Below are 26117 nucleotides of genomic sequence, written 5' to 3'. Positions count from 1 at the left end.
ATTACTGGATCATATTTAAAATACTTTTATATTCTAAATATAACCATTAGTGTTTCTCCATTTTGCTATAGGCTTCTTTTCTTATCTATCCCTTGTCCCTTTTCTTTTATATTGTGAAGTAGCGGATCTTAGCAGCTTGGTGTTTATTACTCCACATTTTTCTGTGTTCTTACAATCTTACACAATAGGGGTATAGAGTTTTTTTGGGAGGTGGAACATTATTTTCTTTTATGAAAAAGAGGATCATACTATTTGCATTTTTGTTGGTTTTTGTTTTGTTTTGTTTTTGTATTTTGTTTTACTGTATTATTGATATCCCACTAGATTAGTATTTACATATAGGTATAACGCTTTAAAATACCATTAATATTCCATAGTATGTACATTTTCTTTATACATATTATGTTCCTTTTGCCATCTGAGCATGACCTGTTGTAACACTAATTATATATGTCTGCCATCTTAATCTTTTAGGAAACCTAATAAAAGAGTAGAAGTGGTCCAGCTGAATGATGTGATGGATGCTATGCTAGAGAGGGCTGGTGTGGAAAATCAGGCATATACAGGGCCAACCAAGGTAATTACAAAGATCAATGTAAACCAGTGGTTAAGAGCATGCACTCTGGAGGTAGAATGCCTGGATTGGACTCCTGACCCTGCCGTTTATTAGCTGACGACCTTGGGCAGGTCATTTAATGTATTTGTACCTTGATTTCCTCATCTGTAAATTACAGATAATAATATTATTTACCTCATAGGGTTGTTGTAGAGATTAAATGACATAATGAATGTAGATTGCTTAGGACAGTGCTTGGCATGTGGTAAACATTGTATAATTAATTTTTAGTCATTATTATTGTATTTAATTGAATATAAGGCACCACTGATTATAAGACCCTTATTATTTTATGTACCACTAAAAACATTGCCAATTAAACCATGCTTTCTTATCACTTATAATTTTTATTTTGCACCTAATGAAAGAGCTCTTTCAGTGTTACATAGATACAGATGTTTTTCGTTATGGGGCTATTTCTCTTTTGTTTTATAAGTTTTTATTTTTATAGAATTTGGAACTTATAGACAAGTTCAATATAAGGCACTCCTATGTAACCTTTACCCAGGTTTGGTAATTGTTTACACTGTGCCCTATTGGCTTTGTCATTCTCTTTCCCTCTCTATATATCTCTATGTGTATGGTTTTTTTCTGAACCATTTTAGAGTAAGCTGGCAACCTCATGCCTCTTTATCACCAAACATTTTAGGGTGTATTTCCTATAAATAAGGACAATCTCATGTATCCATAATATAGTTATCAAAATCAGGAAATTTAACATTGTTATGGTAGTATTATCTAATATAGTTCATATTCAAGTTTCAAATTTTATTAATTGTCCCTGTAATGGCTTTTATAGCTATTTTCCCCTCCATTTCTGGATCTTAGGATCACACGGTGCTTTTAGTTGTCATGTTCCTTTAGACAGCTATAACCTGAAACCGTTCTTTGTTTTTCTTGACCTCAATATCTATAGAATGTTCCTTAATTTTGGTTTGTCTGATGTGTACTTATTCAATTCAGGTCTTGTAGTTTTGACAGGTATAACATAGCGGTGATATTGTGACTTTCTCAGTGCATCATATAAAGAGGTGCATGATTAGACATAGATTTTTTTTTAATATATCATTTTTTATATATGTTTATAAAGGAAAATGTAAGTGAACAAATTAATCAAGGTGTTTCTAAAACTTATTCACATTGAGTGCTTACCTCCTAAGATGTTTTTTACTGGCAAGACTGTAATAAATACTGATTATCTTACTTATCTTTTGCCAGATGCACAAACTACTTCATATATTGAAGAAGGAACAAACCATTTATAATACAGTATTTCATGAACTTATTCGACAAGTCAGTGTGGACTGTGCAGATAGAGGAGAACTACTATCCAAAATCAGGTTAGAGCTATTATTGGAGTACCCCAGTTTCCTCCTGAATTTTATATTAGAATTATATTTATATCTGCTTTTAAGAAAATCACAAAAGTAATTTCCCTACTCTATTGATAATAAGGGACCTAAGTGCATTTCTATTATATTTTCTATAGTAAAAATATATTAGTTGAGAACTTCCTTAAGGTGATTTCTGTTGGGATGTTTGGCACCATGTTCTTTTATGATTGGGAGTGAAGTGCTACATGGAAAAGTAGAAAAAGTATAGATTCTGGAGACAGACCAGTCTGATTTTAAATCATCATCTAGGTGTGTGACCTTGGTAAAAGTCTACCCCTTAGTTTGCTTATTTGTAAATGAAGACAATAACTATGGAAAAATTTTTCTTTTTTAAAAAAAATTAATTTAATTAATTAATTTTTGGCTGCATCGTGTCTTCATTGCTATGCACGGGCTTTTTCTCTAGTTGTGGTGAGCGGGGCCTACTCTTCATTGTGGTGTGTGGGCTCCTCACTGCGATGGCTTCCCTTGTTGTGGAGCACGGGCTCTAGGCACATGGGCTTCAGTAGTTGTGGCACGTGGGCTCCGTAGTTGTGGCTCGTGGGCTCTAGAGCACAGGCTCAGTAGTTGTGGTGCACGGGCTTAGCTGCTCGGTGGCATGTGGGATCTTCCTGGACCAGGGGTCGAACCCACGTCCCCTGCATTGACAGGTGGATTCTTAACCACTGTGCCACCAGGGAAGTCCCACTATGTGAAAATTTTTCATTCTTAAATGATATTTACTGAGTTTCTACTCTGTGTCAGGCATTAAGATGCTTCATAGAATAATGCAAGCACAGAAGTAGGTGCTCAATACAATTATTATAGATGATGATGATAACTATTATTACTATAATTCTTTTCCTTATGACTATGGCACTTTCCAAAAGCAGAAAGGAATAGTAGAATTAGAATACTGGGTTCAGATTACACATCTGCAGCTTCCTTGCCATGAAACCATAGGCAAATTATTAGATTTCTCTGAATATCTGTTTCTCCTGAATGGGAATTAATAATATGAACTTGCCCTATTAGCCACTATCTGATTTGTGGAAACAGAGTCTGCCTATCTGACGGTGCTGAGAAACTAGGAGCAAAGCCATTAATAGGAGACTGGTCAAGAATAGATACTAAGGGGTAAGTTGTTGGAACACCATCAAGAGCTTCAGAATGCCCAATTAGAATGAGGATAGGGACAACTAAAGGTTCAGTTGTCACTCTAAGAACAAAGCCAGGAGAGATAGATGAGGAATCATTGCAGAGGAAGTAGATAACTAACTGTGTATCCAAACCTTCCTTTAATGAGGAATTGGTGTGAGTGGGACTCTTCCAGCTGATTTCAGGAGTTAGCTTCTAGGGGCCAAAAGAGGGTGGGGCCCTATTCCAGGAAGTCTAGACAGAAAGAGATAGGCAGGCAAGTCAACGCCAAATTTCAAGAAAAATTGAGCCAGACACTAGGGAGACAAAAATACTAACTCTAAAGTGCCAGAGTTAGGATCAGAATAGGGTTTCAAAGCTAAGGTTTTAGAATGGGGTAGAGTTGGAGTTTAAGAATACACAGTACGTGGGGATAAGCAATGAGGTTTCAGGGTGGTTGCTGCAAACATTCATGATGTGTTTGTGAAACGGTGAAACATTCAGTAGGTCCAGAATGATCTATTGTTGTGTTAGGAGCTCTTTGAAGGTCTAGGGCCTACCTTCAATGAGGAAGACTTCTGTTGTCCTGAGCCTGGTATCTTATAAAGTCCTCCCTGTTTCACAGGATTGTTGTGAGGATCCAGTAGCTGTCCCCAATAAATGGTAACACCATGCATGCCCTGGAAATACTCTATATCAGCCCCATTTGCTTGTCACTATAGTTTTCTGCTCTGTCTTTTTTTTTTTTTTCTGGCTGCATTGGGTCTTTGTTGCTGTGCCCAGGCTTTCTCTAGTTGCAGAGAGCAGGGGCTACTCTTTGTTGTGGTGCACAGGCTTTTCATTGCGGTGGCTTCTCTTGTTGCAAAGCACGGGCTCTAGGCACGCAGGCTTCAGTAGTTGTGACTCTCACGCTCTAGAGCGCAGGCTCAGTAGTTGTGGTACATGGGCTTAGTTGCTCCATGGCATGTGGGATCTTCCTGGACCAGGGATTGAACACATGTACCCTGCATTGGCAGGCAGATTCTTATCCACTGCACCACTAGGGAAGTCCCTGCTCTGTGTCTTTCTGATCAGCTTGTGTGTGTCTCTGCTTTTCATGCAACTGTCTCTTAGGCCTGTTACTGTAGAAGGAGGGTTTCATATGAAACAGAGGTTCATAATAACCATTTTTTATAGAGGGAAGAATGACAGATTGGTTATAAGCTGAATAAGACTCAGATTACACAGAAATAGGGCTACTGCAGTAATTATTTTTGGTTGACACTATAAATATCTTTGGATGCAGGCATCTGACATTTTTCAGTTATTGTTATTTTCATTTTCTCCAATATTTTATTAAGGGAATTTCCAAATACCCACATAAAAATTGAAAGAATTTTACTGTAAGCACACATATATCTAGATTCTGCTGTTAACATTATACTGTTGTTGCTTTATTGCTTGTCTGTCCATCTAGCCATGCTTCTGTTTATCCACCAACTTCATGTACTTCAAAGTAAAATGCAGACATCAGTGTATTTCCCTCAGATACTTCAGCGTGTCTATCATTAATCAGAGTTCATTATTTATTTGCCTTTTTTTCCTTTTTAAGTAAAATTTACATATAATAAAATGGACAAATCTTGTCTGCATTTGTTGACTTTTGACAGATACATACACTTAAATAACCCAAACCCTTATCAAGATATAGGGTATTACGGCCACCTCACAAAGTTCCTTAATGCTCTTTCCCCGGAAATGCCCACCCCTCCTTCTCCAGAAGTTCTGACTTCTTTGAATCTTAGATTAGTTTTGCCTATTTAGGAACTTCATACAAATGGGATCATATGGTATATACTCTTTTATGTAAGGCTTCTTTCACATAGCATGTTTTTGAAATTCATCCACATTGTGCATGTATGGGCAGTTTGTTCTTTTTTATTGCTGAGTGGTATTCCATTGTATGAATGGAACAAAACGCAGTTTATCTGTTTTCCTATTGATGGGCACTGTTTCCAGTTTGGGGCTATTATGAATAAAGCTACTGTGCACATTCTTGTAAGAGTCTTTCTGTGAACATGTGCTTTCATTTCTTGGGTAAATATGTAGGAATGGGATTGCTAGTTCATAAGTTTGTTTTTTTAAATTTTTTTCAAAAATTGTTTATTTTTACACAAATTTTAAAGATTACTTTCCATTTACACTTATTCAGAAATATTGGCTATATTCCCCATGTTGTACAAAGCATCATAAAGTAAGTTTAAGTTTATCTATTTATTTATTTATTGGCCATGCCTCACGGCATGCGGAATCTTAATTCCCCATCCAGGGATTGGACCTGTGCCCCCTGCATTGGAAGCACGGAGTCTTTACCACTGTACTGCCAGGGAAGTCCCGGTTTAAGTTTATTCTTATAAGAAATTATCAAGGGGTGGAGTCAAGATGGCGGTGTGGGAAGATGTGGAGTTAGCATCTCCCCACAACTAGGGTGCCAGCTGCTGGTGGGGGGACTCTGACGCCCAAGGAGATGGGAAGAACCCCAAAGTGAACCGGTAAGACATAGGGGGACTGAGGGGGGAGGAGAAGTGGAGGCCAGAAAGGATCGGTGACCCTGAGGCCAGGGAGATCAGGAGAGGCAGGCGGGAGGGGCCCTCCAGGAGGAGCGAGAGAGGAGTGGAGGGCATTTGCCCTGCCCACTCAGGCCTGGGGAGCCTGCTGAGCTCCCAGGCAGGTCCCCTGCCCTCCAAGGCTCCCCCCTCCGCCCCCACCAGCCGCACTGGTCCTGGAGGTATAGGAAGGAGGCCAGGGAGATCAGGAGAGGCAGGCAGGAGGGGCCCTCCCAGACTGGAGGAGCAGGAGAGGAGAGGAGTGCGTTTGCCCCGTCCACTCGAGCCCAGGAAGCCTGCTAGGCTCCCAGGTGAGGTCCCCTGCCCTCTGAGACCACGGGTGGGGGGCACGCCTGGGCCCCTTCTGTTTCTTGAGCCTAAGCTCCACCCCCCACAGCCCCCAGGGCCTTTTACAGCTCTGTGGGTCCTTTTTTTTTTTCCTTTTCCCTCCTCCCCTTTTTTACTATTGTGGTACTGATGTACCTTCTGGTTGTTGATTCACCTATATTTTAATTGTTATATTCTTTCTAGCATATCTGTTAGTTTCCTAGTCTAATTTTATTTTTTACTTTGTTATTGTTTGTTTATTTTTGCTGCCCCATGTGGCTTGCGGGATCTTGGTTCATGAGCCAGAAGTTGGGATGAAGCTCCTGCGGTGGGAGCTCCAAGTCCAAACCACTGGGCTAACAGAGAACCTCAGACCCCAGGGAATAACCATCGGAGTGAGGTCTCATGGAGTTCCTCATCTCAGCACCAAGACGCAGCTCTACCCAATAGCCTACAAACTCCAGTGTTGGAAGCCTCGGGCCAAAGAACCAGTAAGACAGGAACACAATCCCACTCAAGAAAAAAAAAAAAAAAATGAGATGGCAAAAAATGTCACAGATGAAGGAGCAAGGTAAAAACCTACAAGACCAAATAAATGAAGAGGAAATACACAATCTACCTGAAAAAGAATTCAGAGTAATGATAGTAAAGATGATCCAGAATCTCGGAAATAGAATGGAGGCATGGATTGAGAAAATACAAGAGGTGTTTAACAAAGAACTAGCAGAACTAAAGAACAAACAAAGAAAGATGAACAACACAATAACTGAAATGAAAAATACACTAGACGGAATCAATAACAGAATAACTGAGGCAGAAGAACGAATAAGTGAGCTGGAAGACAAAATGGTGAAAATAACTACCAAGGAGCAGAATAAAGAAAAAAGAATGAAAAGAATTGAAGACAATCTCAGAGACCTCTGGGACAACACTAAATGCACCAACATTCAAATTATAGGGGTCCCAGAAGAAGAGAAAAAGAAAGTATCTGAGAAAATATTTGAAGAGATTATAGCCGAAAACTTCCCTAACATGGGAAAGGAAATAGTCACCCAGGTCCAGGAAGCACAGAGTGTCCCATACAGGACTCTCTAGGAGAAACACACCAAGACACATATTAATCAAACTAACAAAAATTAAATTCAAAGAAAAAATATTAAAAGCAGCAAGGGAAAAACAAAAAATAACATACAAAGGAATCCCCATAAGGTTATCAGCTGATTTTTCAATGGAAACTCTGCAGGCCAGAAGGGAGTGGCAGAATATACTTAAAGTGATGAAAGAGAAAAACCTACAACCAAGATTACTCTACCCAGCAAGGATCTCATTCAGATTTGATGGAGAAGTCAAAAGCTTTTCAGACAAGCAAAAGCTAAGAGAATTCAACACCACCAAACCAGCTTTAAAACAAATGCTAAAGAAACTTCTCTAGGCAGGAAACACAAGAGAAGAAAAAGACCCACAAAAAAAAAACCCAAACAATTAAGAAAATGGTAATGGGAACATACATATCGATAATAGCCTTGAATGTAAATGGATTAAATGCCCCAACCAAAAGACACAGACTGGCTGAATAGATACAAAAACAGGAGCCATATATATGCTGTCTACAAGAGACCCACTTCAGACCTAGGGACACATACAGACTGAAAGTGAAGGGATGGAAAAAGATATTCCATGCAAACAGAAATCAAAAGAAAGCAATACTCATATCAGGTAAAATAGAGTTTAAAATAAAGACTGTTACAAGAGACAAGGAGGGACACTACATAATGATCAAAGGATAAATCCAAGAAGAAGATATAACAATTATCAATGTTTATGCACCCAACATAGGAGCACCTCAATACATAAGGCAAATGCTAACAACCATGAAAGGAGAAATTGACAGTAACACAATAATAGTAGAGGACTTTAACACCCGACTTACACCAATGGACAGATCATCCAAGCAGAAAATAAATAAGGAAACACAAGCTTAATTAAATGACACAATAGACCAGATAGATTTAATTGATAGTTATAGAACATTCCACCCAAAAGTGGCAGAGTACACTTTCTTCTCAAGTGCACATGGAACATTCTCCAGGATAGATCACATCTTGGGACACAAATCATGCCTTGGAAAATTTAAGAAAATTGAAATCATATCAAGTATCTTTTCTGACCACAACACTATGAGATTGGAAATCAATTACAGGAAAGAAACTGTGAAAACCACAAATACATGGAGGCTAAACAGTGTGCTACTAAATAACCAAGAGATCACTGAAGAAATCAAAGAAGAAATTAAAAAATACCCAGAAACAAATGACAATGAAAACACAACAACCCAAAACCTATGGGATGCAGCAGAAGCAGTTCTAAGAGGGAAGAGTCAATCTCACCTCAAGAAACAAGAAAAATCTCAAGTAAACAATCTAACCCTACCCTTAAAACAAGTAGAGAAAGAAGAACAAAGAAAACCCAAAGTCAGTAGAAGGAAAGGAATCATAAAGATCAGAGCAGAAATAAATGAAATAGAAACGAAGAAAACAATAGCAAAGAGCAATAAAACTAAAAGCTGGTTCTTTGAGAAGATAAACAAAATTGATAAACCCTTAGCCAGTCTCATCAAGAAAAAAAAGGAGAGGACACAAATCAATAATATTAGAAATGAAAAAGGAGAAATCACAACTGACACTGCAGAAATAAAGGGTTATAAGAGACTACTACAAACAACTATATGCCAATAAAATGGACAGCCACAGAGAAATGGACAAAGTCTTGGAAAGGTACAATTTTCCAAGACTGAACCAGGAAGAATTAGAAAATATAAACAGACCTATAACAAGTAATGAAATTCAAACCATAATTTAAAATCTTCCAACAAACAAAAGTCCAGGACCAGTTGGCTTCACAGGTGAATTCTGTCAAACATTTAGAGAAAAGCTAACACTGGTCCTTCTCAAACTCTTCCAAAAAATTGCAGAAGGAGAAACACTCCCAAATTCATTCTATGAAGCCACCATCACCCTGATAGCAAAACCAGGCAAAGATACGACAAAAAAAGAAAATTATAGACCAATATCACTGATGAATATAGATGCAAAAATCCTGAACAAAATACTAGCAAACAGAATCCAACAGCACAGTAAAAGGATCATACACCATGATCAAGTAGAATTATCCCAGGGATGCAAGGATTCTTCAATATATGCAAATCAGTCAATGTGATACACCATATTAACAAATTAAGGAATATAAACCATATGATCCTCTCACTAGATGCAGAAAAAGCTTCTGACAAAATTCAACACCCATTTATGATAAAAATTCTCAGAAAATGGGCAGAGAGGGAACCTACCTCAACATAATACAGGCCATATATGAGAAACCCACAGCAAGCATCATACGCAATGGTGAAAAACTGAAAGCATCTCCACTAAGATCAGGAACAAGACAAGGATGACCACTCTCGCCACTCTTATTCAGCATAGTTTTGGAAGTCCTAGCCACATCAATCAGAGAAGAAAAAGAAGTAAAAGGAATACAAATGGGAAAAGAAGAAGTAAAACTGTCACTCTTTGCCAATGACATGATACTATACATAGAATATCCTAAAGATGCCACCAGAAAACGACTAGAACTAATCAATGAATTTGGTAAAGTTGCAGAATACAAAATTAATGCACGGAAATCTCTGGCTTCCTTATACACCAACAACAAAAAATCAGAAAGAGAAATTAAGGAAACACTCCCATTTACCACTGCAACGAAAAGAATAAAGTACCTAGGAATAAACCTGCCTAAGGTGGAGAAACACTTGTACTCAGAAAACTATAAAACACTGATGAAAGAAATCAAAGATGACATAAACAGATGGAGAAATATACCATGTTCTTGGATTGGAAGAATCAATATTGTGAAAATGACTGTACTACCCAAAGCAATCTACAGATTCAGTGCAGTCCCCATCAAACTACCAATGGCATTCTTCACAGAATTAGGACAAAAATATCTTACAATTTGTATAGAAACACAAAAGACCCCGAATAGCCAAGGCAATCTTGGGAAAGAAAAACAGAGTTGGAGGAATCAAGCTCCCTGATTTCAAACTATACCACAAAGCTACAGTAATCAAGACAATGTGGTACTGGCGCAAAAACAGAAATATAGATCAATGGTACAGGATAGAGTGCCCAGAGATAAACCCACACATATATGGGCACCTAGTTTACAACAAAGGAGGCAAGAACTTACAATGGAGAAAAGACAGCCTCTTCAATAAGTGGTGCTGGGAAAACTGGACAGCTACATGTAAAAGAATGAAATTAGAACACTACCTAACACCATACACAAAAATAAACTCCAAATGGATTAAAGACTTAAATGTAGGACCAGACAGTGTAAAACTCTTAGAGGAAAACATAGGAAAAACACTCTTTGATATAAACCACAGCAAGATCTTTTTTGACCCACCTCCTAGAGTAATGGAAATAAAAACAAAAATAAAAAAATGGCACTTAATTAAACTTAAAAGCTTTTGCACAGCAAAGGAAACCATAAACAAGACAAAAATATGACCCTCAGAATGGGAGAAAATATTTGCAAATCAAACAACAGACAAAGGATTAATCTCCAAAATATACAAACAGCTCATGGAGCTCAGTATCAAAAAAACAAACAATTCAGTTAAAAAATGGATGGAATATCTAAATAGAAGTTTCACCAAGGAAGACATATGGATGGCCAAGAGGCACATGAAAAGATGCTCAGCATCACTAATAGAGAAATGCAAATCAAAACTACAATGAGGTGTCACTTTGCGCCGGTCAGAATGACCATTATCAAAAAATCTAGAAACAATAAATGCTGGAAAGGGTATGGTGAAAAGGGAACCCTCCTGTGCTGTTGGTGGGAATGTGAATTGATACAACCACTATGGAAAACAGTATGGAGGTTCCTTAAAAAACTAAAAATAGAACTACCATATGACCCAGCAATCCCACTAGTGGGCATATACCCTGAGAAAACCATAATTCAAAAAGAGACATGCACCACAATGTTCATTGCATCACTATTTACAATAGCCAGGACATGGAACCAACTGAAATGTCTACTGACAGATGAATGGATAAAGAAGTGGCACATATATACAATGGAATATTACTCAGCCATAAAAAGAAATGAAATTGAGTTATTTGTAGTCAGGTGGATGGACCTAGAGTCTCTTGCACAGAGTGAAGTAAGTCAGAAAGTGAAAAACAAATACCATACACTAACACATATATATGGAATCTAAAAAAAAAAAAAAAGTATTGATGAACCTAGTTGCAGGGCAGGAATAAAGAGGTAGACATAGAGAATGGACCTGAGGACATGGGGTGAGAGGGTGAAGCTGGGACGAAGTGAGAGTAGCATTGATATATATACACTACCAAACGTAAAATAGTTGACTGGTGGAAAGCAGCAGCGCAGCACAGGGAGATCGGCTCGGTGCTTCGTGAAGACCTAGAGGAGTGGGATAGGGAGGATGGTAGGGAGGCTGAAGAGGGAGGGGATGTGGGGACATGTGTATGCATATGGCTGATTCACTTTGTTGTGCAACAGAAACTAACACAGTATTGTGAAGCAATTATACTCCAATAAAGATCTATTAGAAATATATATATATCTGAAAAAAAAAGGGGGATAATCATATTTTTCCCTAAAGTGTTTGTACCATTATATACTCCTGCTAGTAGTGTGTGAGAGTTCTGGTTGCTCCATATTTTTGCCAACATTTAGTTTTGTAGTTCTTTTTAATTTTGGACATTATGGTGGATGTATAATAGTATGTTATTATGCTTTTAACCTACATTTCCCTGCCAACTCTTTTTTTTTTCTTTTAAGATTTATTTATTTTTGGCTGTGTCAGATCTTAGTTGCAGCACGTGGGATCTTTTTGTTGAGTCATGTGGATCTTTTGTTGCAGCACGTGGGCTCTTTGTTGTGATGTGTGGGCTTCTTTCTAGTTGTGACATGTGGGTTTTCTTTTTCTCTTCTTTAGTTGTGGTGTGCAGGCTCCAGGGCGGGTGGGCTCTTTAGTTGTGGCGTGGGTTCCAGAATGCATGGGCTCTGTAATTTGTGGCATGCAGGCTCTCTAGTTGAGGCACGCAAGCTCAGTAGTTGTGGCACACAGGCTTAGTTGCCCTGTGGCATATGGCATCTTAGTTCCCTGACCAGGGATCAAACCCACGTCCCCTGCATTGCAAGGCGGATTCTTTACCACTGGACCATCAGGGAAGTCCCTCCCTGCCAACTCTTGATGTTGAACACTTTTTCATGAGCTTCTTGACCATATATTCTTTTTGTGAAATGTCTGTTCAAATCTTTTGCCTAGTTTTAAATCAGGTTGTTTGTCTTTTTATTATTGAGCTTTAGGAGTTCTTTATACATCTCAGAAACTAGTCTTTTGTTATATATATAATTTTATTTTATTTTTACATATATTTTAATGTATTTTAAAACATACATACAGTTGACCCTTGAACAATGTGAGTTTAAACTGCATGGGCCTACTTAAGCATGGATTTTTTTTTTTCCTAATAAATACAGTACTACATGATCCATGGTTGGTTAAATCTGTGGATTTGAAACCTTAGATACAGAGGGCTGACTGTGGGACTTGAGCATCGTTGGATTTTGGTGTCCACAGTGGGTCCTGGAACCAGTCTCCCACAGATACCAAGGGATGACTGTCCACAGATTTTCAACTGCAGTGGAGTGGGCGCCCCAACCCCTGCAGTGTTCAAGGATTGACTATACTTAATATTTTCTCCCAGCTTGTTACTTACCTATTCATTTTTTTTAAAATGTGCTCACCTTACTTTCTTTTAAAAAATAAAAAGTTTAAAAGAAAAATAGTTTTAGGACTTCCCTGGTGGTGCAGTGGTTAAGAATCCACCTGCCAATGCAGGGGACATGGGTTTGAGCCCTGATCCGGGAATATCCCACATGCCATGGAGCAGCTAAGCCCATGCGCCACAAGTACTGAAGCCTGCACACCTAGAGCCCATGCTCCTCAACAAGAGATGCCACCATAATGAGGAGCCCATGCACCGCAACCAAGAGTAGCCCCCGCTCGCCGCAACTAGAGAAAGCCTGCTTGCAGCAATGACAACCCAACGCAGCCAAAAATAAATAATTAAAATAAATTTATAAAAAACATAGTTTTAGATCTACAGAAGAATTGAACAGATAATACAGAGAGTGTCCATATACCCCTCTGTCCTCTGTATACAGTTTCTCTCATTATTAACATCTTGTGTTAATGTAGTATATTTGTTATAAGTAATGAAACAATATATCAATATTATTGACTGAAGTTCACAGTTTACATTAAGGTTTATTCTTTTGTTATACAGTTCTATGGGTTTTGACAAATGCATATTTTTCAACCATAGAAAGGAATGAAGTACTGATACATGATTTACCATGGATGAACCTTGAAAACATTATGCTAAGTGAAAGAAGCTAGTCACAAAAGATCACATACTGTATGATTCAGTTTATGTGAAATGTCCAGAAGAGGCAAATCTAGACAGAAAGTAGATTAGTAGTTGCCAGGAAATGAGAGAAAGAAGAATGGAGAGTGACTGCTAACAGGTACTGTTAAGAGGTGTTTGAGGATGATGAAAATACTCCAGAATTAGATAGGTTGAGGGTTTCACAACTTTGTGAATATACTAAACACATTATCATACACTTTTAAAGGGTGAATTTTATGGCATGTAAATTATATCTTAATAAAAATTACGAAGTGTTCCTCAGTAGTCATCTCATCATTGTGATTCCTCATTTACATTGCCGATATTACTTTGTGTATCAAATTTCACATAAGAAGAAATTTAAACACCTCCTTTATATAAGTGTTATCTACCTTCCTATAACTTCTACCTGCTAATCCTAATTTTGTACTCTAAAAATCCTCAAAAGAAGTCCATTCTTCCTTTCATCTTATAGCTCTTTAAATATTTGAAAACAGGCATTTTGTCTTCCTCTTATGCATTCTGTTAAGCTAAACATCCCCAGTTCTTTCAGGTTTTCTTAGTGAAATATACTACACATGGAAAGCACGCTAATTTGTCCATGTTGATTTCAAAATATGGTATCAGTCGGTATCACAACATTACAGTATCATACAGAATAGTTTCATGGTCCTAAAAACCCTTGTGCATCACCTATTTATCCCTCCTCCCTTCCCATCCCCCCTCACCCTGAACCCTCAGTAACCACTGGTCTTTTTACTGTCTCTATCCTTTTTCTCTTTTCTAGAACATCATACAGTTGAGGTAATATGTTATGTGGTCTTTCCAGACTGGTTTCTTTACTCTCACTTGAATTTTAATCTGATGAAAAATGTCCTGACCATTATTTTGTGGAATTCATTAAATTCTGGGCACCATATCACTGCTTTAGAACAATTTGACTATGATGTGTTTTGGTGTAGTTTTCTTCATGTTTCTTATGCTTGGTATTCATTGAGCTTTTTGGATCTGTGAATTTATATTTTTCATCAAATATGGAAATTTTTTGGCTCATTTTTCTTCAAGTATTTTTTCTGCTCTCCCCCTCTTCAGGGGAGTCTATTTACACATATATTAGGCCACTAATAATGAAATTATCCCACAGGTCACTGATGTTTTGAAATCTTTAAATTATTTTTTTCTCTTTTACTGTTCATTTTGGATAGCTTCTATTGCTGTATCTTCAAATTCACTGATCTTTTCTTCTGCAGTATCTAATCTGCTTTTAATCCCACCCAGTGGTATTTTCATCTGAGACACTGTAGTTTTCATTTCTAGAAGCTCAGTTAGGGTCTTTTAAAAAATACTATCCATGTCTCCTTAACTTTTTTTTTTCTTTACATCTTTATTAGAGTATAATTGCTTTACAATGGTGTGTTAGTTTCTGCCTTATAACAAAGTGAATCAGTTATACTCCTTAACTTTTTGAACATATGGAATATAGTTATGATAACTTTTAATGTCCTTATCTGTTAATTCTAACACTTATGCCATTTCTGGGTCAGTTTTGATTGATTGATTTTTCACTTCATGGTTGTGTTTTCCTATTTCTTTGCATGCTTGGTAATTTTGATTGAACGGCAGACATTGAATTTTACCTTATTGGATACTATGTATTTTTGTACTCTTAAAAATATTCTTGAGCTTTATTCTGGGACACAACTGTTGCTTGAAAACAGTTTGACCTTTTGGGACCTTTAGGCAGGACCAGAACAGTGCTCAATTTAGGGCTAATTATTCCTGAATACTGAGACTAGACTTTTCTTTGTATTCTATCCACTGCCCCATGAATCATGAATTTTTCCAGTTTGGCTAGGTGGAACAGGCATGATTTTGAGCCATGTGTGAGTGCCGGGCACTCTTACCTTTGATCCTTTCAGATGGTTCTTTCCCTGGTCTCAGAAAGTTTCTTCACATTTATGCCCTGATCATTACTTAGCTGAATACTTGAGGGGGACCCTCTGTAGACCTCCAGAGGTCTCTCTGTGCAGCTCTTTTCTCCCTGGTAGCTTGTCCTCTGAACTCCAGCCACTTTCATCTCTCTAGACTCTTAGCTCTGTCTCCTTAAATTAGGGAGTCCAGTGGGGTCCTCATGGGTTCCATCTCCTTATTGCATGGCCTGAAAACTCTCTCAGGCCAGCAAGTTGGAGCAATCATAGTGCTTACCTTATTTATTTCTGGTGTCTCAGGAATCACTTTCTTTCATTGCTTGATACCCAATGTCTCAAAAATTGTTTCACATACTGTGTCTTTTTTTGTTGTTGTCATTGTTATTTTAGGAAGGAGAGTGTATTTGGTTCCTCTGGATTTCTTTTTTTTATTTCTTGCACCTATATCTGTACCACAATCCTATGTATAAACTAATGTCCTTCATAAGTTTTGGAGAAGTATCAGTGATGATCTCTTTGATGAATGTTTGTTCTCTATTCTCTCTGTTTTCTCTTTCTGGAACTCTGATTAGACTTATATTAGATCTTCTCATTCTATGCTCTTCGTCTCTTTATCTCTATTTCATAATTTCCACCTCCTTGTCTCTGTGCTGCATTCTGGGTATTTTTTCCAGGACATTAATACTCTCTTTAGCTACATCTATTCTGCTGTAACTCATCTATTGAGTTTTACAGTTTGATAATTACATTTTTCCCCTGAGAGTTCTGTTGGTTTGTGTCCATATCTGTCTCATCATATTTGATAAGTTTTTTGTTGCTTATTCATGTTTAAATTCCATCTTTTATTTCTCAGACATTTCATGCATAGTTTTGTATTCTAAATCTGATAATTCTAATATATGAAGACCATTGGTATCTAAATCTACTGTGTGTTGTTTCTTCTGCGTCTCATTCATGATGGTTTATTTACATGAGTATTTTCCAGTCTTTGCTTGTGTGACTAATATTTGGCTAATCTTAATCATGAAATCCTCAGGGTATAAGTCATGGATGCTTCCTGAAGGGATGATTTGTATTTTTTCTTTTCTGGAATCCTGGCTTCATCCAATAGTCCTACTCCCAGGTTGCCCACTTTGAAGAAAGCCCAAGACTTAGTCTCTGGGACCCAATGTTGGTATTTTTACTGGGCCACCCCTGACCTTGGGTTTTCCTAGTGAATACTGGTTACCACTTCCCACTCCACTGTTAGCTTACCGTATTTAGTTTGTTGTTGTTTTTTCATCCCTAGAGACTTCTATTTCTTTCTGTGAGCCCAGTAATGCTTCAAGAAGTATGCTTTATCATGGATATAGTTGTGTTGTAATGGGAAGGCCCTTCAGAATATTTTGTCCCTATATTGCCATGAGGGAGGGTCCTAAAGAAGGTGTTTTAAAAATTGATACGCCCCAATGTACGAGCTGCACATTGAGCTGATAAACTCCCTGTCACTTTAAGTGTTTAAGCAAGGGCTGGATAATTCTTTTTGTCAGTGGGTGAGAGATCAAGCTAAATGATTATTTCAGCTGAAAGATATTAAAATTCTAGGGTCTCAGGCTTAGAATACAATACCTAGATCACTTTTAAAATAAATGAAGAGTGCTCAGTTATGGTATTTATAATTTATCATCTGTGATCATTTCCAAATATTTTGTTTGGTTTTATTCAGAAGCAAGAGAAATTACTTCTTAGCACTTAAAGACTTCTTTGTCTTGTTTATTTTTAAACAGTTGGTGTCTTTTTACATTTTGGTCAGTTTGAGAAAGTGGTTTTATTCATGAATTCAACTATTTACAAAAAAAACTATTTAGAAAAATTCCACTATATTCAAGGCACTCTGTTAGATGTTGTAAATGTGTAAATACGTAAGACATAGTTTTTATCCTGATAGAGTTTATAATTTAGAAGAAGAAATTTAAAAAGTCCTTATTTTGTTTTACATCTCGGACATTATATTCCAAATAATTATGACTCTGATTAAAATTCTCCACAGTTCATTCACTTGGAATGCGCATTCATTCATGAGCATGGCAGGAATTCGCAGCCTAGATCCTTTTCTTTTTCTGTCTTTTTCTCCCCACATATCTTTTGTGAGTATCTGTTTGCTATTTCTTTCCCTAACATTACTTTCTCTCTCACATATTTTCTGGCTCGTTTTTCCTTTTCTTCTGCATGATGTCTTGTTTTCCTTCTTTCTCATACAGAGAGCGGTATGTACAAATGCTTGATCAAATTGCCTGGCATATGACTGACTTCTACAAAGACATGGTAACTCAGCGAGTGATGGACCAGCGCATTTTAGAAGAACTGTACAATTTTAATAATGTTATTGAGGAACTGACCAGGTAAAAACTGTGCTTATCAAAGCCCTGTCTCTAAAGAGTAAAAAATACTCAGGGAAAGTAGAATGATTAAAGGTGAGGACTCTCTGATTCTCTTTTCGTGTTTTGCAAGAGAACAGAAAGACCTGGATATAACTGTAGAGACATGGGTTACACAGGTTAACACAAAACTAGGGGTCTGTTGTATGTTTGATAGGGAAAAGACTCTTGTTCTTCCTTCCAAAATAGAGATGCTTATCTTAGTTTGGTTTACAGAGCAGCGCCGTGATTATGGATGTTAAGGTTCAAATCCCACAGAGAATAAGCATTATATATAACAGCGATCACATTTAGTGATCAGCCAACCTTGTGGCAAGATGATTAGTGACAAGAATGAAGAGGATAGGATAGGCATGTCAGAGGGTAGGACAGAGCAGCCTTAAGGCCTTGCCTGCCAGCATCTGCCTTCACTCCATTCTAGAGAATCCTCCCCATCTTCTTTCTGCCTTTTCTAGCCAGTCTGATTCCATTGCCAAACCTGGTAAGAGTCCACCTGAATGAACACTAGATTTCTTGATTTGGTTTATAAGGTAGAAAAACTAGGAAGAGATGTACACATGATAACTGAGAAGATTCCTGAGTATAAATCTGATTTCCTAGGTAGAAACGTTTTCAAAATCTTCAACTATGAATACAAAATTTGCTTGCTTTATTTCAGGGAGCTGTGTTTGGTTCAGGCACATGATATGAAATTAACAAAGGAAGCAGAGAAGGCCCACAGAGCTTTGGCACAAGCTCTTTTAGATGCTGAAAAGAATGCCAGGTGAGTTACCGAATGTTAGCCATTATGTCATACTTGCTTCACGCCTTATTTCAAGAAATAAAAATTTTTAGAAGCATTTGAAGTTTTTTGAATTACAACAGTGCTTAAAGGAGTTAATATATGTTAAAGTTCATTGTATATATTAACTCTTCCACACACTGTTGTAATACACATCTTGTGTCTCCTTGTGTGCGAATTTTCCAGGGGGGTAAACCTAGAAGTGGAATTACTGGGTCATAGGATATGCATAGCCTTGTCTTGCTGGATGTTACCAGATACTCCAGAAAGTGGTTGTACCAGTATATCCTCTAATCAGTGTATGAGATTTCCCTTTTGCTCATATTTTTTATCAGTCTAATAGATATGAAATGTACCTGGCTTTTGTTTGTATTTTCCTAGTTAGTAGTGTGAGTGTAGTTCTTTTTTAGATTTTAGTGACTCTACTGTGGTCCTAATGTTTTTATTCTATTTCAGGGGTTAGCAGACTTTTTCTGTAAAGGGCCAGATGGTGAGATATGGTTTCTGATGCAACTACTCAATCAACTGTTCCTTTGTAATGTGTGCCACTGTAGTGCAAAAGCAGCCAAGGACAATACCAGAACATGATTGTGTTCCAATAAAACTTTATTTATTGACACTGAAATCTGAATTTATAATATTTCCATGTGTTACAGAATATTATTCTCCTATTGTTTTTTAACCTATATATTAAAAAATATAAAATAAATCAAATATATAAAAAATAAAAGAAGTAAAATTCTTAGCTCATGTGCTATATAAAAACAAGTGGTGGGCCAGGTTTGACCCACAGGCTGTAGTTTGCTGACCTCTATTCTATTTCATTTTCATATTCTATTTTGTTTTCTGTTAGAGTTCTGATTACTAGGAAGCTCTTGGGTATGTATCAGAAGATATATATGATTGCATTTTAATTTTTTATTTAGTTGATTTAAAATATTATTATATTATCATAGAAGCAGTACATGTGCCTTATAAGAAAATTAGAAAACACAGACAAGCAAAAATAAATTTAAAAAAATCACAATTTCGGGACTTCCCTGGTGGTCCAGTGGTTAAGACTCCACTCTCCCAATGCAGGGGACCTGAGTTCAATCCCTGGTGAGGGAACTAGATGCTGCATGCCGCAACTAAAGATCCTGCATGCCTCAATGAAGATCCCATGTGCTGCAACTGAGACCCGATGCAGCTAAAAATAAAATAAAATAAAAAAATAAAAATAAAAATCTTTGAAAAATAAATAAATTAGAATTTCTTTTGTGCTAATGTCAGTTATCGGAACAAAACATCTAAAATCAGAGAGAAGGGGAAGAAAAGAGAGAAAAAAAATCTCATTTTCTTTAAACATTGATGGTTCTGAAGTAGGATGGTTCATTTTGTGTGTGTGTGATTAGATATTGTAGGTAATATTTTTTTCTTATAGTGACTAATTATTTTGTTGAAAATTTGGAAAATACAGAAACACATAAATAAGAAAATTAAAAACATTCACAATTCTCTTAAAGTTAACTACTATTAATATTTCAATATATTTTTCTTTTTTCTATATATTTTTTATAAAAATGATATAAACTGAATATGTACTATTGTCATTTGGGTTTTCTTGTTTTATGTTGTACACAAAAATTTTTCCTATGTACCAGAGTATTAAGAACATGACCTTTATTTTTTATTTATTTTTTAAATTAATTAATTATTTTTGGCTGCGTTGGGTCTTCATTGCTGCACACGGGCTTTCTCTAGTTGCGGTGAGCCGGGGCTACTCTTTGTTGAGATGCGCAGGCTTCTCACTGCGGTGGCTTCTCTTGTTGTGGAGCATGGGCTCTAGGAGTGCAGGCTTCAGTAGTTGTGGCATGTGGGCTCTAGAGCGTATGCTCAGTAGTTGTGGCTCATGGGCTTAGTTGCTCCGTGGCATGTGGGATCTTCCTGGACCAGGGCTCGAACCCATGTTCCCTGCATTGGCAGGCAGATTCTTAACCACTGCGCCACCAGGGAAGTCCTAAGAACATGATCTTTAATTAGCTACAGAGTATTTTCATCACAGAGCTGCGTTATATATTTTATTTGGCCAGTCCCTTGTTGTTGGACATTAAGGTTGTTTCTGAATTTTTTCTTTGACTGTTATAAATAAGAGTCATTCACATATACACTACCAAATGTAAAATGGGTGGCTAGTGGGAAGCTGCTGCATAGCACAGGGAGATCAGCTTGATGCTTTGTGACAACCTAGAGGGGTGGGATAGGGAGGGTGGGAGGGAGGCTCAAGAGGGAGGGGATATGGGGATATATGTACACATATAGCTGATTTAGTTCGTTGTACAGCAGAAACTAACATTGTAAAGCAATTATACTCCAATAAAGATATTTTAAAAAAAGATAAATAAGGGTCATTAATTCCCTTTTTAAAATTGAGGTCTTTTAGATAGTAAAGTGCATAACTCTTAAGGTTATTGCTTGTTGAATTTTTATATGTACATTCATCTGTGTGCCACCTACAGTGATTAATTTTTTCTCAGTTTGAACAAGTGGATGCCTCCAAATAGAAGGAGGCTTTAGGAACTGATGTTGGCGGTTAATGGCTTTCAACAAAATTAGAAGAATTTTGTGTCACTGACCTTTTATTCTTACAGAAAAGTTAATGTTCCTTAGGAGGAAGTGTTTTCAAAAGGTTTGTGAAAGGCTACCAATCACTTTATAACTTCTGTGTTTGTATTTAACCTCAGAAGGGATTTTAATTCTAAAAGAAGCTTCAGTGTAAGTTAGAAGGAAAAGGTATGTTCTGGTAAACAAGAAGAAAAAAGATTTAAGAAAAATGTACTTAATTATACTTAAGCTTTCGGTTGATTGGTAGAGAATTTCTTTAAATCTTATACTAATTATATATAATTTTAAAATGTAGCTCACAATTATTGGGCTTTGTGCATTTATATCTTCTTAATAAAGAATCCTAAATTCTGTGAGGAAAAAAAATGAAAAACAGCTATATTACTACTACTTGTATTCAGAATTTTTCATTAGATATAGTGTTGTTATACCACTGGAGTACCATGGTGTGAAAATTCTACTGAATAAAGAAGAATATGATGAAAAGTGTTTAGAGCAGGGAACAATATATTGAACATTTTACTTTAGGACCTTTGTAAGATTTATTCATGAAATGTGAGTATTTTTTCTTCTATTTCACTGTATATTAGTGTTACTAATATATCCAGAAGTTATACCATAATTACCTTGTGATGAGTTTTAAAGGAACAAATTGCCTACTTTAGAACAAAATTATTTTTTAAATATGTATTTATATAGCTGTTTTTAAATTTTTCTTTTAGAATTGTAGAAGAATATCATGACTTATATACGTTACAAAGAGGAAGGATGGAGAGTGATATTAAACAGTTAATGGCAGAAAGAGATATCTGGAGCTCAGCCACATATGAATTGTCTGTAAAGGTTGGTTCATCTGAAATTGTAACTTATTTTTTGGCTGGATAAAGTTTCATTTTACAGTTTCAATAATCTAGACAAAATTTTTATTTATTTATTTTAATTTTTTTTTTACTTTTTTTTTGGTTGCATTGGGTCTTCATTGCTGCATGTGGGCTTTCTCTAGTTGCAGTGAGCGGGGGCTACTCTTTGTTGCAGTGTGCGGGCTTCTCATTGTGGTGGCTTCTCTTGTTGCGGAGCATGGGCTCTAGGTGCGTGGGCTTCACTAGTTGCAGCACGTGGGCTCAGTAGTTGCGTCATGCGGGCCCTAGAGTGCATAGGCTTCAGTAGTTGTGGCGCATGGGCTTAATTGCTCTGCAGCATGTGGGATCTTCCCGGACCAGGGCTTGAACCCATGTCTCCTCCATTGGCAGGCGGATTCTTTACCACTGCACCACCAGGGAAGTCCCCAAAATTTTATTTTATTTTTAAATTTTTATTGAAGTACAGTTGATTTACAATGTTGTGTTTAATATCTGCTGTACAGCAAAGTGACTCAGTTATACATATACATTGTTTTTCATATTTTCCATTCTGGTTTATCAGAGGATATTGAATATAGTTCCCTGTGCTATACAGTAGGACCTTGTTGTTTATTTGTCCTATATATAATAGCTTGCATCTGCTAATCCCAAACTCCCAATCATTCCCTCCCCGACCCCCCTTACCCTTTGGCAACCACAAGTCTGTTCTCTATATCTGTGAGTCTGTTTTTGTTTTGTAGATATGTTCATTTGTGTCATATTTTAGATTCCACATGTAAGTGATATCATGTGGTATTTGTCTTTGTTTCTGACTTACTTCATTTAGTATGATAATCTCTAGGTCCATCCATGTTGCTGCAAATGGCATTATTTCATTCTTTTTAATGGCTGAGTAATATTTCATTGTGTGTGTGTATATATATATCTTTAAAAAATTTTTTTTAATTTTAAATTTTTTAATTAATTTTTTATTGGCGTATAGTTGATTTACAATGTATTAGTTTCTGCTGTACAGCAAAGTGAATCAGTTATACATATACATATATCCACTCTTTTTTAGATTCTGTTCCCATATAGGTCATTACAGAGTACTGAGTAGAGTTCCCTGTGCTATACAGTAGGTTCTTATTCATTATCTGTTTTATATATAGTAGTGTGTATATGTCAATCCCAATCCCCCAATTTGTCCTTCCCACCCCTTCTTTCCCCCTTGGTAACCATGTTTGTTTTCTACATCTTTGACTCTATTTCTGTTTTGTAAATAGGTTCATTTGTACTTTTTTTTTTAGATTCCATATGTAAGTGATGTCATATGATATTTGTCTTTCTCTGTCTGACTTACTTCACATGGTCTCTAGGTCCATCCATGTTGCTGCAAATGGCATTATTTTGTTCTTTTTAATGGCTGAGTAATATTCCAATGTGTGTGTGTGTGTGTGTGTGTGTGTGTGTGTGTGTGTGTACCACATCTTTATCCATTCATCTGCTGATGGACATTTAGGTTGTTTCCGTATAGACAAAATTTAAAAAAATGAAGTATATATGTGTGTGTGTGTGTGTGTGTGTGTGTGGTATGCGGGCCTCTCACTGTTGTGGCCTCTCCCATTTCGGAGCACAGGCTCCGGACACGCAGGCTCAGTGGCCATGACTCATGGGCCCAGCCGCTCCGCAGCATGTGGCATCTTCCTGGACCGGGGCATGAACCCGTGTCCCCTGCATCGGCAGGCGGACTCTCAACCACTGCGCCACCAGGGAAGCCCAAAGATGTATATTTAATTGATGAATAATGCAGCTATTCTATTATGGGCCTTGAAAAGGAAAAGTTACATTGTTTTCTTTTGTTTATTCTCTGTTGGATAGCTGGCTATTGTCCAATTAAGGGCTCTTTTTTTCCACCAGAACCTATGAGTATGAGCCAGAATTCTATTTCTGTTGTTTGTGAACATGTTAAAACTTTCAACTTTAATTATACACTAATAAACTAGGGAAAGTGGTTCTTATTTTTTTTACATAATGTAACTGTATTACGATCACTTGATAACTCTCTTTGGTTCTATTACCTTGGTACCCAAGATGACAACTGACTTGAAATGTGGCAGCTTGTGGACAATTATAGTGATGCTTTAGGAAAGTAGTAATGTCCCACAATACAGTGTTCTATTTTTCTAAAATGTTTGCTGGTTGGTTGCCTAATTTCACATCTGGAAATTATAATATTAACAAAATTATGACCCTCAACAGATTCAAATTTTTATACCATTTTCCTCTTTAATAGTCAGACCTCATCTACGACACAGATGTTCCATTCTGATGCAGAACTTTAAAAGGGACATTGACATGTCCAGAGAAAACAACTGTGAAAGTAAATATATAACATAAGAAACAAACCTGGAAAAGAAACAGACTCACAGATACAGAAAACGAACTAGTAGTTACCAGTGGGGAGAGGGGAAGGGGGCGGGGCAAGATAGGGTAGAGGATTGAGGTACAAACTACTATGTATAAAATAAATAAGCTACAAGGATACATTGTACAGCACAGAGAATATAGCCAATATTTTATAATAACTATAAGTGGAATATAACCTTTAAAAACTGTCTGTCACCATGTTGTACACCTGAAACTTATATAATATTGTACATCAACTATACCTCAGTTTAAAAGAAAAAAGAAACAAATCTGGGAGCTAGCATGTTCAGTAGGAGAAAAAAAGATGTGAGTTCCCTCACTCTAGAAGTATTCAAACAGTAGAGAACTAACTGACCAGTGGTAAGAGATTTCTGTAGAAGAACACCTTGAATTAATGGGGCTTTGTGTTGGATCATCCCTAATAGGAAATAACAGCTATAATGTCAACTCCCTGAAAATAAGGACTTTGTTCACTGATATATGCACAGTGTCTTGAACAGTCAGTCATTCACTGAATGCCTATATAATTGATTCAGTATATCAGTGGTTCTCAAAGTATGGTCCGTGGACCTCCTTGAAGGTCCATAAAACCCTTCATGAGGTGAAAACTAGTGTCATTGTAACACTGAGTTATCTTCTGCCTTTTTCATTCTCATTCTGATATGATTTTTCTTGAAGCTACATGGTATGGGATATTGCAACAGATTGAATTCAAAAGCAAATGAAAATCCAGCTCTATTCTATTAAAGCAAACATTAAAGAGATTTGTAAAAATGTGAAACTGCATGTTCTTTTCACTATTTTTTTGTTTTAGAAAATGTAGTTATTTTTCAGAAAAACTATGTTAAATATATAATGAGCTTATTAATGTTTAAGTGAATTAAAAAATACATATTTTAAATAATTTCAGTTTTCCAATGCAATAAATAACAATAGATATAATCCATATAAACAAAAGCTCTTCGGAGTTCTCAATAATTTTTAAGAGTATGAAGGCGTTTTGAGATAAAATTGAGAACCTCTGCTATATACGTTGTTCAATTTGGTTCCAGTTCAGTAGTTTTAGAAAACATGAATTTATGATTCAAGTTAGTTCATGATTTTTTTGTTTTGTTTTTTTGTGGTACGTGGGCCTCTCACTGTTGTGGCCTCTCCCGTTGTGGAGCACAGGCTCCGGATGCGCAGGCTCAGCGGCCATGGCTCACGGGCCCAGCCGCTCTGCAGCATGTGGGATCTTCCCGGACCGGGGTACGAACCCGTGTCCCCTGCATCGGCAGGTGGACTCTCAACCACTGCGCCACCAGGGACGCCCCTAGTTCATGATTTAAATAAGAAATTGTTATTGAATTAATGATTCAGTGAAAAATTGGTGTGTGAAATTGGTTTGGGTTTAATAAATTACAATGGTTTGTTAATGTTTTAGGTTCCTAATTTTAGTACTTTCTAAAAATAGGTAATTGAAAGAAATAAAGTCATGTTGGCTAAAAGACTTTACCTCAATGAAAAAGGCTGGAATAAATATGCTAAGCATTTCATCATACTGCTGTCAACTAAGGTAAAGCTCAGTTC

General features: G+C 36.9%; 1 protein-coding gene across 4 annotated transcripts in view; it reads left to right on the top strand.

Moving 5' to 3' along the window:
- AXDND1 (axonemal dynein light chain domain containing 1) overlaps window positions 1-26117 on the top strand; it is an 82455-nt gene that overhangs the window by 9999 nt on the left and 46339 nt on the right. For 3 of the 4 annotated variants that reach the window (XM_029231132.1, XM_029231130.1, XM_029231131.1), the window contains exons 8-13: window positions 475-577; window positions 1835-1956; window positions 17718-17858; window positions 18553-18657; window positions 22002-22122; window positions 26002-26103. In XM_029231132.1, the coding sequence (XP_029086965.1) occupies window positions 475-577; window positions 1835-1956; window positions 17718-17858; window positions 18553-18657; window positions 22002-22122; window positions 26002-26103 (694 nt within the window). The remainder of the gene's footprint in view (window positions 1-474; window positions 578-1834; window positions 1957-17717; window positions 17859-18552; window positions 18658-22001; window positions 22123-26001; window positions 26104-26117) is intronic. The other variant, XM_029231133.1, reaches the window with a different exon arrangement.

Source organism: Monodon monoceros, unplaced genomic scaffold (genome assembly GCF_005190385.1).
Source record: "Monodon monoceros isolate NGI ecotype Baffin Bay Population unplaced genomic scaffold, NGI_Narwhal_1 Super_Scaffold_18, whole genome shotgun sequence".
Taxonomy (NCBI): domain Eukaryota; kingdom Metazoa; phylum Chordata; class Mammalia; order Artiodactyla; family Monodontidae; genus Monodon; species Monodon monoceros.
Note: the sequence above shows the minus strand (reverse complement) of the source record. Positions and strands in the feature narration are given on the sequence as shown.